The sequence below is a fragment of the Plasmodium fragile genome (assembly GCF_000956335.1).
Source record: "Plasmodium fragile strain nilgiri unplaced genomic scaffold supercont1.9, whole genome shotgun sequence".
NCBI lineage: Eukaryota > Apicomplexa > Aconoidasida > Haemosporida > Plasmodiidae > Plasmodium > Plasmodium fragile.
This window is the reverse complement of record NW_012192589.1, coordinates 277,622-292,460: the sequence shown is the minus strand read 5'-3', so window position 1 is coordinate 292,460 and position 14,839 is coordinate 277,622. Positions and strand designations below refer to the sequence as shown.

Below are 14,839 nucleotides of genomic sequence, written 5' to 3'. Positions count from 1 at the left end.
GAACGGGACATACCAAATGTGTTCCGTGCACTGGGTTATTTTTATCACAATTTGGGCAAAGGTTTTTACCCCCCTTATATGTTTCCCCCTTTTGCCCATTTAATTTTCTTGTTTTTTTTTTTTTTTTGTAAAACGTGCGCTCTTTTGAAATTCCCCCGTTTTAAATGTCCTCTTAACCTTACCGCCTTCCCCCTCGTGCAACTATACCACGCGAAATGCATTTTCCTTCCCAAAGGAAACCAACCCCGTGTGCACAATTGCGTGCCCTAATCAATTAGCTCAATCCCCTTCAAAAAACAAAAAGGGATATATACAACAAGCGAGGGGTGAAATAAAATTCTGACCTGATGCTGGTCACCATCCTACTGCTATTCCTTCATGTTGGTGAAAAATAAACTCGCCTGGGTAAAAATTTTTTGGTGAGGTGATCATTAAGAGGTGTCGATTTATAGCAAGTCCCCCCCGCTCCACAGTTGTAATGAAAAAGGGGGCGCCAAATGTGGAATAAAAAAGGCAGTAACATCTAACAAGGACGGTTTCAATTTAACCCAGCTGAGTAACAACACGGGCGACAAAACGGTGAAATAATTTTCACCTAACTTTTGGCGAAACCCTTTAGGAAAGAAGGGACACCAACGGAAACATGTACTCCCTGATTTGCTACATCCGCGGTAGTGTTCTTGGGTACGGGGTACACCTTTGAAAACGCGACCCATCTACCGCTTCACCGCCTGACCTTTTCACCGGTTGACCGCTTCAAATTTTGACCATGGGGGAAGTCGACGCGTTCGTGCAGGAGTACATAAACAGCAACATCGCCAAAATCGAAGATGTGGAAATCCACGTGGAAAAAATGAACCGACAAATAATGGAGCTGGATAAAACCATAAGCGAAAAGGTAGAGAGCCATATCCTAAGTCAAAATGAGTATGACCAAAAATTAACACACATAAAAGAAAAAATGAAAATAATTAATAACCAAATGGAACAAGTAGATAAAAAAACACAAGAGAGTGAACAAATCCTAGTGAAGCTATGTAAGGATATAAAAAAATTAGACATAGGAAAAAAAAACGTAACAGAAACGATTATAATAATGAAAAGAATTGTTATGGTTATCACTGCTATAAGTAGCTTGAAAAAAAAAGCCGTCAAAAGAGAGTACAGTGGATGTATTCCCCTCATCTCTGTCATCAAAGAAATGCTCATACACATGTCCGACTTGAGGACAAACGAAAAATTAAGGACACTGTACAAAGATGCTAAAATCCTTTTCGACGATGTAAAGCATCAGATAAAGGAAGACATCGATTTGGTGTACGACCCCGATGTGCACATTGAGAAGAACCTCATCATCGTGAATGAGGCAAACAACGCCGAAGGAGAAAAAATGTCCATCAATCTGTTCGATGCATGCAAATCTTTATATCACTTGGATCAAAAGTTGGTCTCCAATGTAGTTAAAAAATTTTCCAACTTTTTTCTCGAAAAATATATTATCATTTTTGAAAATCAAGCAAATAATTTGGAAGGGATAGATAGACGCATGGCATGGTTGAAGCGTGCATTGAATACCTATGATCATGTGTATGCTCATATTTTCCCTCCGGTTTATAATATGCCTTACCACGTTGTCTGCAAATTCTGCTCCATCACCAAAAAACACATTGTTAAAATTATGTCTTCTTCTATGGACCAGATGAATCCCGTATCCCTAATCCAGACTGTCATTAAGGTGATTAATTTTGAAAATTTTTTATCAAAAAATGTAACGTTTTTTATTGAAAAGAGGACCACCTCACATGACGCATACTCTTCTTTGGACTTTCCCTTCCCAGAGCTAATTATGCAGAGGGACTTGTCCCCAGGGGGGGGACACGCTGAAGGGGAGAATGCTTCCCCCGCCGAAGCAGAGAAGAGAACAGACCAAATGGACAACACAGATGGGCGGGAGGGAGATCACTCCATTAGCGCTATGCATGATGATGCTAATTCCCAAGCGCCGCAAAACTTCAAGGGAGTCATCTCGTGTGCCTTCGACAGCTACCTGTGCAGCTGGCTAAAATATGAAGAAAAAAAAATTCTTCAAAAATTTGAAAACATCATAAACGACGAAAATAAGGAAGACACGGTCGAGGGACAGGGGAAATATAGTGAATACAAATTGTCCTCCTCAGAAAAGGACCCCCTATTTGATGTTAACAAAATTATAAAAAAAAAGGAAAAAAACACCCCACAAGTGGACACCGAAATGGTGGAAGAAAAACACACAGTGTATAAGTCAGCCTACAAAATGTTTTACCTCTACAAAAGCTACATAAATATGATTCTTCAATTTAGCGACTGTCAAACGTTATACGATTTTGTAACCTTTTTTAAAACCCTTTTATTAAAATATAGTGAAGAGCTGAACAAAAGAATTGTAAAAGAGGTGAAGGAGGAAAACAAAAATCACCACTTCAAATTACTCTCCATCATAATCAATACATGTTATTATGTAGAACAAACAATGAATGAAGCATTCGAAAATCTTGTTAAAGTTATTGACCCAATTTATAAGGACAAAATTTGCTTCAAAGAAGAGGAACAAGAATTTTTACAAATAAAAACAAAATGTATAAAAGGAATTATCGTCTTTGTAGAAAAAAAAATAAATTCCATCATTTCGAACAAAGAAATTACAAACATATATGACCCAAATGATGTCCAAGAAAAGACACCTTACATAACTAATATGGACCTATTTCTGCGTGAATATTTTTCCTTTTTTAAAAAAATTTTTAATGAAACCTACCTGATTTATTTACTCGAAAAAACGACCACACTGATCATTCAGCAGTTTTATCACACCATTTTTTCGTTTCAGTTCATGACCAATGTAACTGCCCAGCAGCTACTTTTGGATTGTCACGAAATTGAAAAAATTTTATTTCAAACGGCAGCTCTGTTGAATACCAGAAAGGGGGACCAGAACAACACCCACGCTGCTGCACGCGGAACAGCAGCAGGGGGGCAGGCATCCGCAGAGTCAGACGACGAATGCATCATTCCTCAGACATACTTCAATTATGTAAAAAACCAAACGAATAAAATTCAATTTCTAATTAAAATATTTATCTCTAATATATACGACATGAATTCCTTCAACATGCTGCTCACCGAGAATAACAACATTTGCACCATCGAGGAGATTGAGAAGATCCTGTCTCTGAAGAAAGAAGGTACGGGAACGAAGGACCCCCCGAGGGAGCCCACCCAAAACAAAAACTATGTGCACGATATTAAGGAGCGAGGCATGAAGGCTGCGGAGGAGGTCAAGTTCTTCTTCAACAAAATTACGAGTATGTAAGGGGGGTGGTGGTCACAGCGCTGTGTGGGAGCGCCTTCCCCGTTTATTAGCAAAATTCAGCAAGCTACACATAAGACGCTTTGCATTTCCCTCATTCTGCATGCCCATTTGTTAACACATAACCCAGTTCATTTCGCACTTTGAATCGCACTGCCTCTTTTTCGGCAAAAGGGGGAACACCTTGCGTGCAGCATTGGTTAACACTTTTTCGTTTTTTTTTTTGTTTTTTTTTTTAACCTCTGTGGGAGGAACATTAATGTTTGAATTTGAAAGGCAAATGGGAAGTGGACACGTGGGTGTTTTTTCATGGCTCACTTTTATGGATGGAATAAAAAAAATAAAAAAAAAAAAAGACATAATTGGGGGGAGAAATGCAAATGATAGAAGGGCGGATGGGAAAAGGTTACAGAAGGGTGTGCAGCCAGGATCAATTGCATCGCTACACTGCCAACGATTGCACGCACACATCGTGAACCACATTTCGCCGCCTAAAATGGCCAACCCGTAGGAGGCAACGAAGGGGTCGAACAAATGTACATGAACCGTTTGGGTTTGTTAAAAGGTTGAGAAGTTGTGCTCGCTGCCCCCGATCAGCTGCAAAATCGGTACGCGCAAAATAGCAACATAGCAAAATAGAAAAATAGCTGGATGCACCCCTCACGAGTTGAAGGACATGCCGTTGGGCGACCTCTTCCCGTCGACGTGGAAAATTTTTCCAAAGTTTCTTATCCGCTGGGACTTTTGCTCCGTGTCACTCTTCAATTGCATGTACCGCTTCCCGATGTTGTAGTCGCCCCCCCCGTACTTTTTCAGAAATTGCGAAATGTCGTAGCTGCTGATGGCAAACGACTTTAGCAAATCGATGAGGCACAAAATTTCCTTATCGTTAACATCGCCATGAAATTCTTTTATGAGAATTCCATTCTCCGGCTGAAGCATAAAGGCATGCGAATCGTGGTCAATGATAACAACTCGGTCAAGATTCCTACCCAGTCTCTTCAAATCTTTTACGTAATGTCCTCTCTTCCTAGAGCATTGATCTCTGTGTAAGCATCCAATGGCAGGTATGCCCCACTTAGAAATGACTTCCTGTGCAACTGGGAAATTATCTTCTGACCAAATAACAATTTCATAAAAACTGGACAACTCTTTAAAGAACATATCAGCATAGGGTCTCTTCAATACTCTCCATCCACTTTTCCTATCATACTCTAATTTAGCTATTACATAATTGAGGTCAATAACTAGGGTTGGTAAATTTTCGGGGTAATTTAAATCTTTGAAGTCCGGTAATAATGGCTCATTACTCAGTGGAAAATATTTATCAATCAGTTCTTGCAATATATCGTTGTATTTATTTTCTAGCACTTCTGTTTTATTTTTTAAAATTTTTAAAAATTCCTCCATGCTTATGTCATTCTCGAGACAGTACATGTATGCCTGTCCGAATGGCATTAGCAACAGGCTCAGCAGGAGGTACATCTTGATCATCTTCTCTCTTTGTTTTTTGTGCATATATATTTGCTTCAGAGATTGCTTTTCATTATTTCCGTTTGGTGGGGCCTTTTCACTATCGCCAGAAGTATTGGATGTGTTACCAGTGGACGTCACTGCTGAGTGACTTCCACTTTCATGGTTTTCCCCATTTGGAGTTTCACCTTTAGCGCCCCCCTGCGCTTGCCCTTCCATTTTGTTAACCTTGGCATTATCCCCTTTGGAATGTCCACCAGAAGTACCTTCTGAGGAGGTGCCAAAGAACCTTCTCGTGTAGTATCCTCTATTAACACCACTGCACAGGTTACCAACTCGGGTGGAAAAACAACTCCTTTGAAATGGAATCAACCTCTTCATAGTACTACCTATGCTTACACATTTCTCTCCATTGTTCTCGCCAACCTTCTCCTCATCCATACGCCACTTGTGACATTCTAAATGAGTGGACACCCTTCCCTTGGTTATTTGAAACGGAAGATCCTTCATCATATTTCCGTCCCAATTGAAGGGGAAAAACAAACCTGCACAAGTTAAATGGCTACTTGGGCACATCACCAGGTCCTTTTTATGACCCTTTATTTGTCGTACTGTGCTCAGTCTTCCTACATTTTGGGCCCCTTTCACTTTTTTATAACTTGTTTGCCCAACGTCTACATTGTTTCCATGGTCCCACCTTACCAGATGTTGGATTAATTTCCTCTCATTCTTCTTCAGATTTTTTAAAAATAATGAGGCGATCATTTTATGGAACTTCCTCTAAGCATTATCTTGCCCAGGAAGTTTGAACATGGCACACGAGGGGGGGCTGACGGCACAGGGGGGCAGTGCGCAAAAAATGGGACAAATATATATACATAAGGCGGGGTATAACACGAAATAGTCCCTAATGGAGGGTATAAGTTTGTATGATCCCTAACTCATCCGGTCTACTAGGATGTCTCCTCTTTCGTTTGCACTTGGCGCAGGAGGTAACTTCTTCCTCTCTCACGGGGAGTGCGTATACCCATTGATTAAAATTGTCGCTCCGGCATCGGCCTCCACTAATTCTTGCTCACACAACAGATTAGGGAAGCTATCCTTTTCGCCGAACAAGGATGCACGCCCGTCGTACGCTTTCGTAGAGAGACGTTACCAGGGCTTAGGTTGGGGAAGCATTTTTCAATGGGCTTCCTCCTCTCTATGATTCTCCCAGATTGTCAGCGAAATGAAAAAAAAAAAAAAAATCCAACGCTCATGTTGTAGAACTCGCGATGTATACAAACTGTTGAAGAGAGAAAATATTGGAAAAAAAAAAAATTAAAAAAAAAATTTGCAACAACGCACTGTTGAGCAATTCCAGCTGTGATAAGCGTTACTCTTCCAGTTTGTTAAAACTGATGGTGGAACAGAAACGTACTCTCCATATGAAGTACTCCACAAACGTGTAAGTTGCTCCCATTGCCTACATAAACACGTGCATGACGTCAATTATAAAACGACACAGCGCTCACACAAAGGCTAAGAAAGGCTGCCCCCGAGAGCGCTCTTCCCCATGTAGGGTGCGCTTCCTGTGCCTACTCATGGTAAAACGTATACAAATATCCCACCCCTATGGAAAAAAAGTTGCTTTACTTTTATTGGGGGCCAACAATTCTGGCGTAAGTGTGATCTCTCACATTTTAAAACCTGTGCAATACGCATAAGCATGTGCAAAAAGATGGGTGCGAGATGGGAAAAATAATTTTTTTTTCTTTTTCCCACCATTCCAAGTGTCCCAACTTTGAAGAATACAAAGTGGGCAAACAATTCCTGCATAGACTTTTTATTTTTTTCCCTGTTTTGATGGCATTTTCGGCTTATCCGTGCGGGCTAGCCCTAACATCCACCTGTGCAGTTTTTTCGTAGCGGGTAAATTCTCCGTTGAAACATCGATGGGGGGTACCAACAAGCACGTATATATACATACACGTGCATTTATATGTACATATATGTACCTGTGCACCCTGCTTGCCATTGGCTGCCCCCCCACCACCACAACAACTCTTTTACAAGACTAACGCTAGGACGCGGAGAAAATGAAAAGCATAGGAAGCTCCCTTTGGGATATATACCGGCACACACCAAGGATCATTCAGCTCATAGATATTTTCCTCGTTTTTACCTTTTCCGCGTTAATTATTTTGTCCTTGTGTGCTTACGCTTACTCCTTTTTTGGCGAACGGATGTCAGTTGCCGCGATTTTCACGGCCATTGGAAATTTGACCTTTTTGGTGGCCCTCCGGGAGCAGGTAACCCCAGAGTGGTAAAGAAGCAGCAAAGAAGCAGCAGAGAAGCTGTGAAGTGTGAGGCATCTTCAGCCTCGCGCTAATCCAACTACACGCCTAAATGCACACCCCAGTTCGTTCCATGTTTTCCGAGCCCGTCCCTCTGCTCCCCACCTTATCTCATCCCTGCTTCCCCCCTTTATCCTTCCTCCATGGCGAAGCTCACGAACAAGAGCCTGTTTAATCTCAAACGGGAAAAAGTCATTTTCGATTTTGTTATGTGCACCCTAGTACTGTACATTGGTAAAGGATCCCATTCACCGCTTCACTTATCAACCCGCTTGGTGTTTTTTTTTTTTTTTTTTTACCCCTTTGCTCGTAGCTACTCATTATTTTTTGCAAATCAGTTTGTGCCTCCCCACCTTTCCAACTTACAGGTGTGTTCAGCTACATGCACTTAAATTAGGAAGCAGCCACATGATTACAATGCACACTCGATAAGGGAAGACATTTTCACCCCCTGTGATGATACTTTTTACCCAATCCAGTCCGGACAAAGGAGCGGAGGAATGTACAAACAAAAGACGTGAAAACAATTGGAGGTATAACAACACATGCACGGAGATATATTTATATTTTTCCTGTTTGCTAATGAATAAAAACCCTACCGAATGAAGAATTACTTTCTAGGCCTCCCCGTGCTCTTGTTCATCTCGACATGCCAAAGTTACATCCCCCATTGGGGGAAAAACCAAAGTGTAAATGTGCCCATGGGGTACAGACAACGTAGACGCGAAGGGACATGCCCACGTGAAGTCCAAAGCTACATGAAAAGGCTAAGAAACGCTAGTGTCGAAATTGACATAGAGAACAGGAAAGACTTATCCAAGCTTGAAATTATAAAAATGTTTTTAAAAGGGGTGAAGGACTGTAAAAATGTCGAACGTTTAAGAGAGAAGGCCAAGGGACACGTGCCCCCAACTACGAAACGAAAACTAATGAAGCAAAGACGAATGGCCAACCTACGAGCTCACGTGAAAAATTGCAGAATAAGGAAACAGGAGGAAGTTCCGCCGGAAAAGAACATCCTCAATTTCCCCAAAAATCAGATCAAAAATATAAATGCCGCCGTCCTGTACTTTAGGCATTATTTCGAAAAGTACGAAGATAATAATACGAATTGAAATTGGGAGTCTGGTGCTGTGTTAAGGCCCATCCAGCGTTAGGACGCCAGCCAATTTCTATTCCTTTTTTTTTTTGTGTGTTCAATTGTTACGTTGCAGGTGTGCGCTCCCTTTTTTTATTTTTTTGTCCATTTTAAGCGAAATGGTTTGGTAATCGGACAACCCTATTGTCTTGCCCACTTCGCCCCCTCCGAGGAAGACATGCAATCGGTGCATCCGTCAAAGTGGCATGTCACATGCGCATGTGTGCGCCCACGCGGTTGATTACTCCCTCTCTCATTTCGTAATGCAAATGGTACGTTCAAGTGTTGAAGAGAACAGCAGGACATCCACGTGAAGAAGTCGCTGAAAATGCAGAAAAAAATATATGGAGGGATATACAAAACAGGCCCAGTAATTACACGCGTGCAAACAGTGGGCGATGCTGTCACCTCTTGGGTAACATCAAACAAATTAAAAAAAAAAAAAAAAAAAAAAAGGTACGGAAAAGCGGTGGAGACAGCAAAAGTGCAGGCTCGCATCGCTCGAGTCATAACCATAATCAGCCGTTCAAGTAATGCTTCTTATAATTGGCGTTAATGCTTTTAATGACATCCCCCGTTTCCTTCTTAATTTGGGTGTATATTTTATATTCCTTCTCCACGGGATATATATCTCTATACGTTTTGACACACCTGTTGTTATTTTGAACGAATTTTTTCTGATATTCGAAGAGTATGTTTTTATAATGCCTTTTTTTTAGCAGCAGACTTTTTAGCTTCAACAGATCCTTGTAAATATATTTGTACTTTTTTTCCAAGTGACTTATGTCTTTGCTGTCATCCACGTCGAGCAAAATCTTCTTAATGTTCTGGTCGTTTATTAAGTTCGAGAAGCTCCCCAAGTTTTTGTACTCCGTGTTGGTGGAGCTTCCCAAGCTTTTGCACTCCGCGTTGGAGGAGCTTCCCAAGTTTTTGTACTCCGAACTGTCGGCGGGCCTACTCTCGAAGCTTTTAATCTCGTCATTCGAGTTGTAATTGGCTTAGACAAAAAGGGGGGAGAGAAACGAATGTATGCTATGTGGGTGCAACGTATGCGTACGTGTGTGGGTCAGCAGATTTTGTTGTGTGTAACTAACAACGGACATGCCCCCGCATAAGGGAACAGATATTCCCACGCTCATGCGCATGCATGCGCTACAGGACAGGGTTGCCGCTTAGCCCCTGCTCAGGGCCGCACTGCAACTGCACGCCCACTCTACACATTCGTTCTTCTTTTCTTACTGCTTCTTTCAATTTCGTAGTCCCTGCTTAGCGAGCAGCTTTTTCTAGACTTTCCATCGAACGAACCAACGGACACTCCCCCCCCTACGAGGGTACATTTCAAGTTCTGGTAATACGAATATATAGGTCTCAACGTTTCCTTGTAAATCTTGTTTGGGATAAATTTAAAATGGCTATAAAATAACTTATCATACAGTTTTAAAATCTCTTTAATTTTTTTTTTTTCATTTAATAGTTCCTCATTGGGTAATATTCTTGGGGTTAAGAAATAATCTACGTCTTTTTCTAAAACCTTCCTGCATATGGAAAGGTACACCGTTCCATATGAATCCATGGTGAAGTTTTTCTCCTTCGATTCCTCTTTTTTTATCTCCTGAATGATGTAGTTTATGCTCTTACTGGAGTAGTCCTCGCGGGGAACAGACTCCCTGTTCGTAAAGTTATCCCCTTTTTGTGAATCAGCCAATTTGGATACGCTTGATATTTTTCCCTTCCTTCTATTTGGTACATAGACATCGTGGGTTATGTCTTCCTCTTTGCTGCTTAGAGGTTGCACACTGCAGTCTCTCATGTCGCTCTTGCGCAGGGGATACTGTTCCTCTTCTCCTTCCTCTTCCTCACCACCTTTTCTGCTCTTCGAAGTGTTAAAGGCGCTTGTATCGCGACTGTCATAATCACTGCGATTGTTTCTACCCCCGATGAGTGCGCTCACCCTGTCATGCAATTTGTATTTTTCTTCTTCCTCCTCCTGCTTATTTTGGTGGTCGTCGTCGCTATCGTTGTCCTCTTCCCTTTTTCCATCTTCCTCCCTTTGCAATAACAAGAGGGGCTGCTTCATCTTGTGCTCTTTGTTCTCGTTCATTTGATCCCTACATTGTTGTAGATAAAAGTTTTTCTTTTCATCTTCGTTTTGGTTCCTTATCTTTTGCAGTGACCACACGGGGGCTTCCCCATCCCCCTGCTGGTCCTGAGCACGGCACTTGTCCGCGCCCTCCTTTTCCGCTATGCAGTCATAGAAGAGATTCTCCTCTAGGGCATTTCTTCCGAGGAGTGCGTGTTGGTTCTCTTCCTGAGTTTTCGCTTTTACTCTGGTGTACGCTTGGTTAAAGAGGACATCACCTTGTTCATCCGGAGAGTTCCCCTCCTGATGCTTGGCTTGTCCTTCCTCACAAGGAGGTTCTCCCTCCTCTCCTCCACTGAGCAAATTCATATACAAACTATTGCTATTGTAGAAAATGTCCTCATCGTCATTTTCATCATTCAAGCTAGAAATACTCCTGTCCATTTTGCCCAGTTTCTTCAGTGGGAAATTGGGGGAGTTGACCCCCTTGTAGAAATTTTTTAGCCTCTTTATTTCATCATTTAAGTTGGTTCGTTTATTTCTCTCCGCTTTTGTTCCCCCATCTTCATGTTCTCTTAAAAAAGGGAACCACTCCTGCACACACTGCTCTAGGATGATAGTTATCATTTCATTTTGTGGACTCACATTGTTGTAGCCGTAACTGCCGCTTAAATTTTGTGAAGATGTGCTCAGCATGGATGTCTTCCCAGGACTGTTAAAGATGCTACTGGAGTAGTTGTAGGTGTCATAGGAGTTATTCATTCTTCATACACATGTTAATATATTTTCCCCTCTTGTTACATACTTTCTTCTGCACAGTTTTTTTCTTTCACTTTTTTTTTTGTTTTTTTTTTTTATATGTGCACTCGAATTGTCTACCGCGGGTTTTGCCTAATTTGGGGGAGTATTTTTTTTTTTATTTTTTCCCCTCTTCCCTTGTACAATTCAATTCTGCTCACATTTCTGAGAAGCTCACTCCCTTTTTACAAACACTGACGGTTTACACCCTCCCCCCCTTTTGCACATATGCGCATGAAAAGGATAAGCCTTGCGGTTACACTGGGGGAGGGGCCCTATAAGCGGGTGGTCTTGCCTCACCAGGATTTAGCCTTTCGGGAAGCAAACATACATATCATGGCACAGGAATTCTCAACACAGCTCTGGAGGGAGTGCATCGTCACTACCGCTTGGAGTGACTAATTTTTGGGTGGAAACTTTTTTTTTTTTTTCCACAAGGCAAATTTTCTTCTCCGAATCAGTTGCACTCATTACGCGTGCATCCATTCGGCGCTGCGTTTTGGAATATTTCTACACACGAGCCTGGGGTGGGGTCATTTGAAGAACATGAACAGAGGAGAATAAACTGCCTAAAGGGGATTAAGCATGTTCGAGCACACATGCGTGCGTTGACCGCGCGGGTGTATCTTCATAACTTACGTGCATCATGAGAAAGCACTTTCGCGTTTCCACTCCCTCCTTCCTGCGCAAGGCTGTCCAAGCGAAGCGAAATATTTTTGGGCTCCAAATTAATTACAGGCTAAGTGCGTTTGACACCTTTGCATGTACTTTACTCTTTTCACCATATTGTAGGCGAATTTTTGAACTTTTTAAAAAAAAAATTTGATCGAATGAAGAAAAATACGTGTATATATATTTGGAGATGGATGTGCAGGACAGTTTTCGCAAAAGTGCTAGCGAAAATAATCAAACTGGTCTCTGCCTTGCGACTCAATTTTTTCACCCATGAGAATTTACCCATGGTAAAAGCACTCTGAGGACTTGGAAAAAATGAGCACGAAGTGTGTAGCAAGGACGGTGGCACATTAGGGAACATTACGAAAATGTACCATGTCCAAATTTTTCACTGTTACTGGTTCAACCTTTGTTTCCCCGTTTCCGTTCCACTTTCGCGACTGAAGACGCATATAGGAGACAGCTCAGGCGGGCTGGACATCTTCAGTGCGTGTATAGCAATGCACCAGGATTACATGTTATTTATATATTTATTTATTTTTTTTTGACTTTCTTAAGAGGAAAAGGGAGAACACACGCAAAAGCGCTATTTTTTTATTTACCCATTTATTGTGCTAGCGGCTTTTACGCATCGTGTCCTACGGGGGACAATCACGTGTAGCCACTCTGGGAAATAACAAAAATGAATAATTCGGTTTTTCATATGATTACAATTTCGTGTCAGCAGTATTGACTGCGAAAAAAAAAAAAAAAAAAAAAAAAGGCACTTTGGATTCACCACCTTGTCTGTGCCCACATAAAAGGAGGGCAAAATTTTCCCATCTGCACTTCTTTCATCAAATCTTTGGGGCAGTTAACAAATTGACATAAAAAATGATTGCATGATGATGGAGGACCAAATGAATTCGACAACACTAACAATTTCGCGTGTACATATGGGTGGCCATAAATAAGATCGACGGGACAAAATAAAAAATTGGACACTCGTATCTCTTGTTTTATCGCTTTGCAGTGTATGGCCACACAGATGCCGTAAAAAAAAAAATTTCTCCTTTTTTATGTATTGTGTAAGAAGTGTAATCCTGTCTTTGCGCCACCCATAATGTTTTTTTCTTTTTCCGGATAATGTGCCGCTCCTAACTTTTCAGCACATGCAGGGAACGTAGCAGATAATGGAGACTGTTATGTGTGGATCCTTTTTTAACAACGTTGAATTGGAGGGACCTCCTCTTTTACAGTTATGGCTAAAGCTGTGTCGTTTGCGCCACGTCCTGTTTGCCAATTGTGCGGACCAAGTCAGGAAAATACACAAACGTGAACAGGTAAACCGGCAGGGGTGTGGTCATTTTTGGATTTTCCCATTTTAGCCTCCCTTCCCCAAGAGAATAATAAACATAAGGGTGATGAACAGTGCGTGCACGGTATGATCATTCGAACTGAAATTAACGAGTTTGCATCAGGAAAAGACACACACTATTCGTTCTTGTATATATGCCTTCATCAATGCGATGCTACAAAGGTATCTTATGGTGCGCTGATCTGTTGGCTTTTTTTTGGGGAGGCGTGGGCGACCAATTTGTTATGTGCTACTGTATATCATTTGGTTTGCCACTCTGTTTTATTCTTCTTTTTAAATCTGCGCTTTCAGTTTGCATTTTTCTTTTCTTTTTTTTTTTTGTTCACCGTGTGCGACACTACGGTACTTAAGCACAGGTGCCGGTATATCCCCACCGATTCATTATGACGTACTGTGACAGAGTAGCTCCTCAAAAATGTGTACGCAAGGGCAGGGAATAAATGACCATACGTTTTCAAGAAAGAATTGAACAAGAAAAGGGCTATCGAGGGAGGATGATATTTTTTATGAATTCAATTTTATGTTACTGCAAAGTTGTCCTCCTTTTTTTTTTCCTTTTGGCCGGATTTCCCGTGTACTCCCTCCTCCGTACGCGTTCAGCCATTTCTATCGTCCATGCAAGTAATTGCGAGTTGGTCGTATTATGTGTGCCTCTTTTTTTTTTTTTTTTTTGCGGCCTTTTTTCGACCATTTCGGCACCTTTTTGTGAAATTTTGCCCATTAGTACCTTTCGCGTGCCTCCTGTACCCTAGCAAAAGTGTACCCAAATTTCACGTATTTTTTCCCTTGCACTTTTTTTCTCTTCCCTTTTTGCTGCTGCATTTCCCTGCATTTTTCTCCTTGGACTTTTCTCTTTTTTCAACTTGGCGCTTTCCTTTGCGGGAAACCACCCTTCACCTTGTCGTCTTTCCCATATGTGCTTAAGCTCGGTGGGCATAAGCAGTGCTTATTTTTTGAGGCAAACGGGGAGGCGAGCATACGTACATGATTTTGTAATGACCTGTAAGGTGACTTGTACACTATTGCACATATAATTGTACACAATTATACACAGCGCTTTCGCGGCCTTTACACGTCGGTTGGCAGCCCCACGCAACCTCCACGTGCATCACATGTCCCTTCCCCCGGAAAATCCTTCGTACGCATACCTTCCTCGCGTGTACGAATATATCACTTGTGGCATATGCAAAATGGCATTGCATACAAATCTACATAAAAACAATTCCTACTGCACGTACGAGGATGTATATTTTTTTTTTCTTTCTTTTTTTCCTTTTAACACGTTAAGCATAAAAGGCATTCTTTTTATTTATTTATATTTTTCCCTTCATTTTGCTATTTCTTTTTTTTTTTTGAGCTAATTTGAGATTCGAAATATACCCCAATTAATCTTCATTTATTGGCCTGCGTACGCATAAGCATATGCGTTTTAAGTACTTGTTTTTATACACTCATGTGAAGTTCACTGCGTGCCCTTACGTATTGAACATATAGCAAGCATGCGTACTTACGTACATGCGTATTATAATACGTATGCGCGTGTGTATTTCTTCGCATTTGTAATGTATTCATTTTTTTCGTTCTTTTCCTTTTTTAACTCCTGCACCCATTTCTTTTTTTTTTTTTTTTTTTTTTT

General features: G+C 41.2%; 5 protein-coding genes across 5 annotated transcripts; 3 read left to right on the top strand and 2 right to left on the bottom strand.

Annotated features, from left to right (window-relative positions):
* Window positions 1–769: 769 nt before the first annotated feature.
* Window positions 770–3,349, top strand: AK88_01114 (uncharacterized protein; the record flags this gene model as incomplete). The annotated part of the gene is made up of 1 exon (XM_012478752.1): window positions 770–3,349. The coding sequence occupies one exon, from the start codon at window positions 770–772 to the stop codon at window positions 3,347–3,349; it is 2,580 nt and encodes an 859-aa protein (XP_012334175.1).
* A 657-nt stretch (window positions 3,350–4,006) lies between these two features.
* AK88_01113 (uncharacterized protein) lies at window positions 4,007–5,584 on the bottom strand (the record flags this gene model as incomplete). Its single annotated transcript, XM_012478751.1, has 1 exon — window positions 4,007–5,584. The coding sequence occupies one exon, from the start codon at window positions 5,582–5,584 to the stop codon at window positions 4,007–4,009; it is 1,578 nt and encodes a 525-aa protein (XP_012334174.1).
* Window positions 5,585–6,897: 1,313 nt separating this feature from the next.
* On the top strand, window positions 6,898–7,552 carry AK88_01112 (uncharacterized protein; the record flags this gene model as incomplete). Its single annotated transcript, XM_012478750.1, has 3 exons — window positions 6,898–7,110; window positions 7,308–7,389; window positions 7,524–7,552. 3 exons carry the CDS (start codon window positions 6,898–6,900, stop codon window positions 7,550–7,552), a joined length of 324 nt encoding a protein of 107 aa, XP_012334173.1.
* Window positions 7,553–7,757: 205 nt separating this feature from the next.
* AK88_01111 (uncharacterized protein) lies at window positions 7,758–8,270 on the top strand (the record flags this gene model as incomplete). The annotated part of the gene is made up of 1 exon (XM_012478749.1): window positions 7,758–8,270. One exon carries the CDS (start codon window positions 7,758–7,760, stop codon window positions 8,268–8,270), a length of 513 nt encoding a protein of 170 aa, XP_012334172.1.
* Window positions 8,271–8,811: 541 nt separating this feature from the next.
* Window positions 8,812–11,135, bottom strand: AK88_01110 (uncharacterized protein; the record flags this gene model as incomplete). The annotated part of the gene is made up of 2 exons (XM_012478748.1): window positions 8,812–9,290; window positions 9,533–11,135. The coding sequence occupies 2 exons, from the start codon at window positions 11,133–11,135 to the stop codon at window positions 8,812–8,814; spliced, it is 2,082 nt and encodes a 693-aa protein (XP_012334171.1).
* Window positions 11,136–14,839: the final 3,704 nt, after the last annotated feature.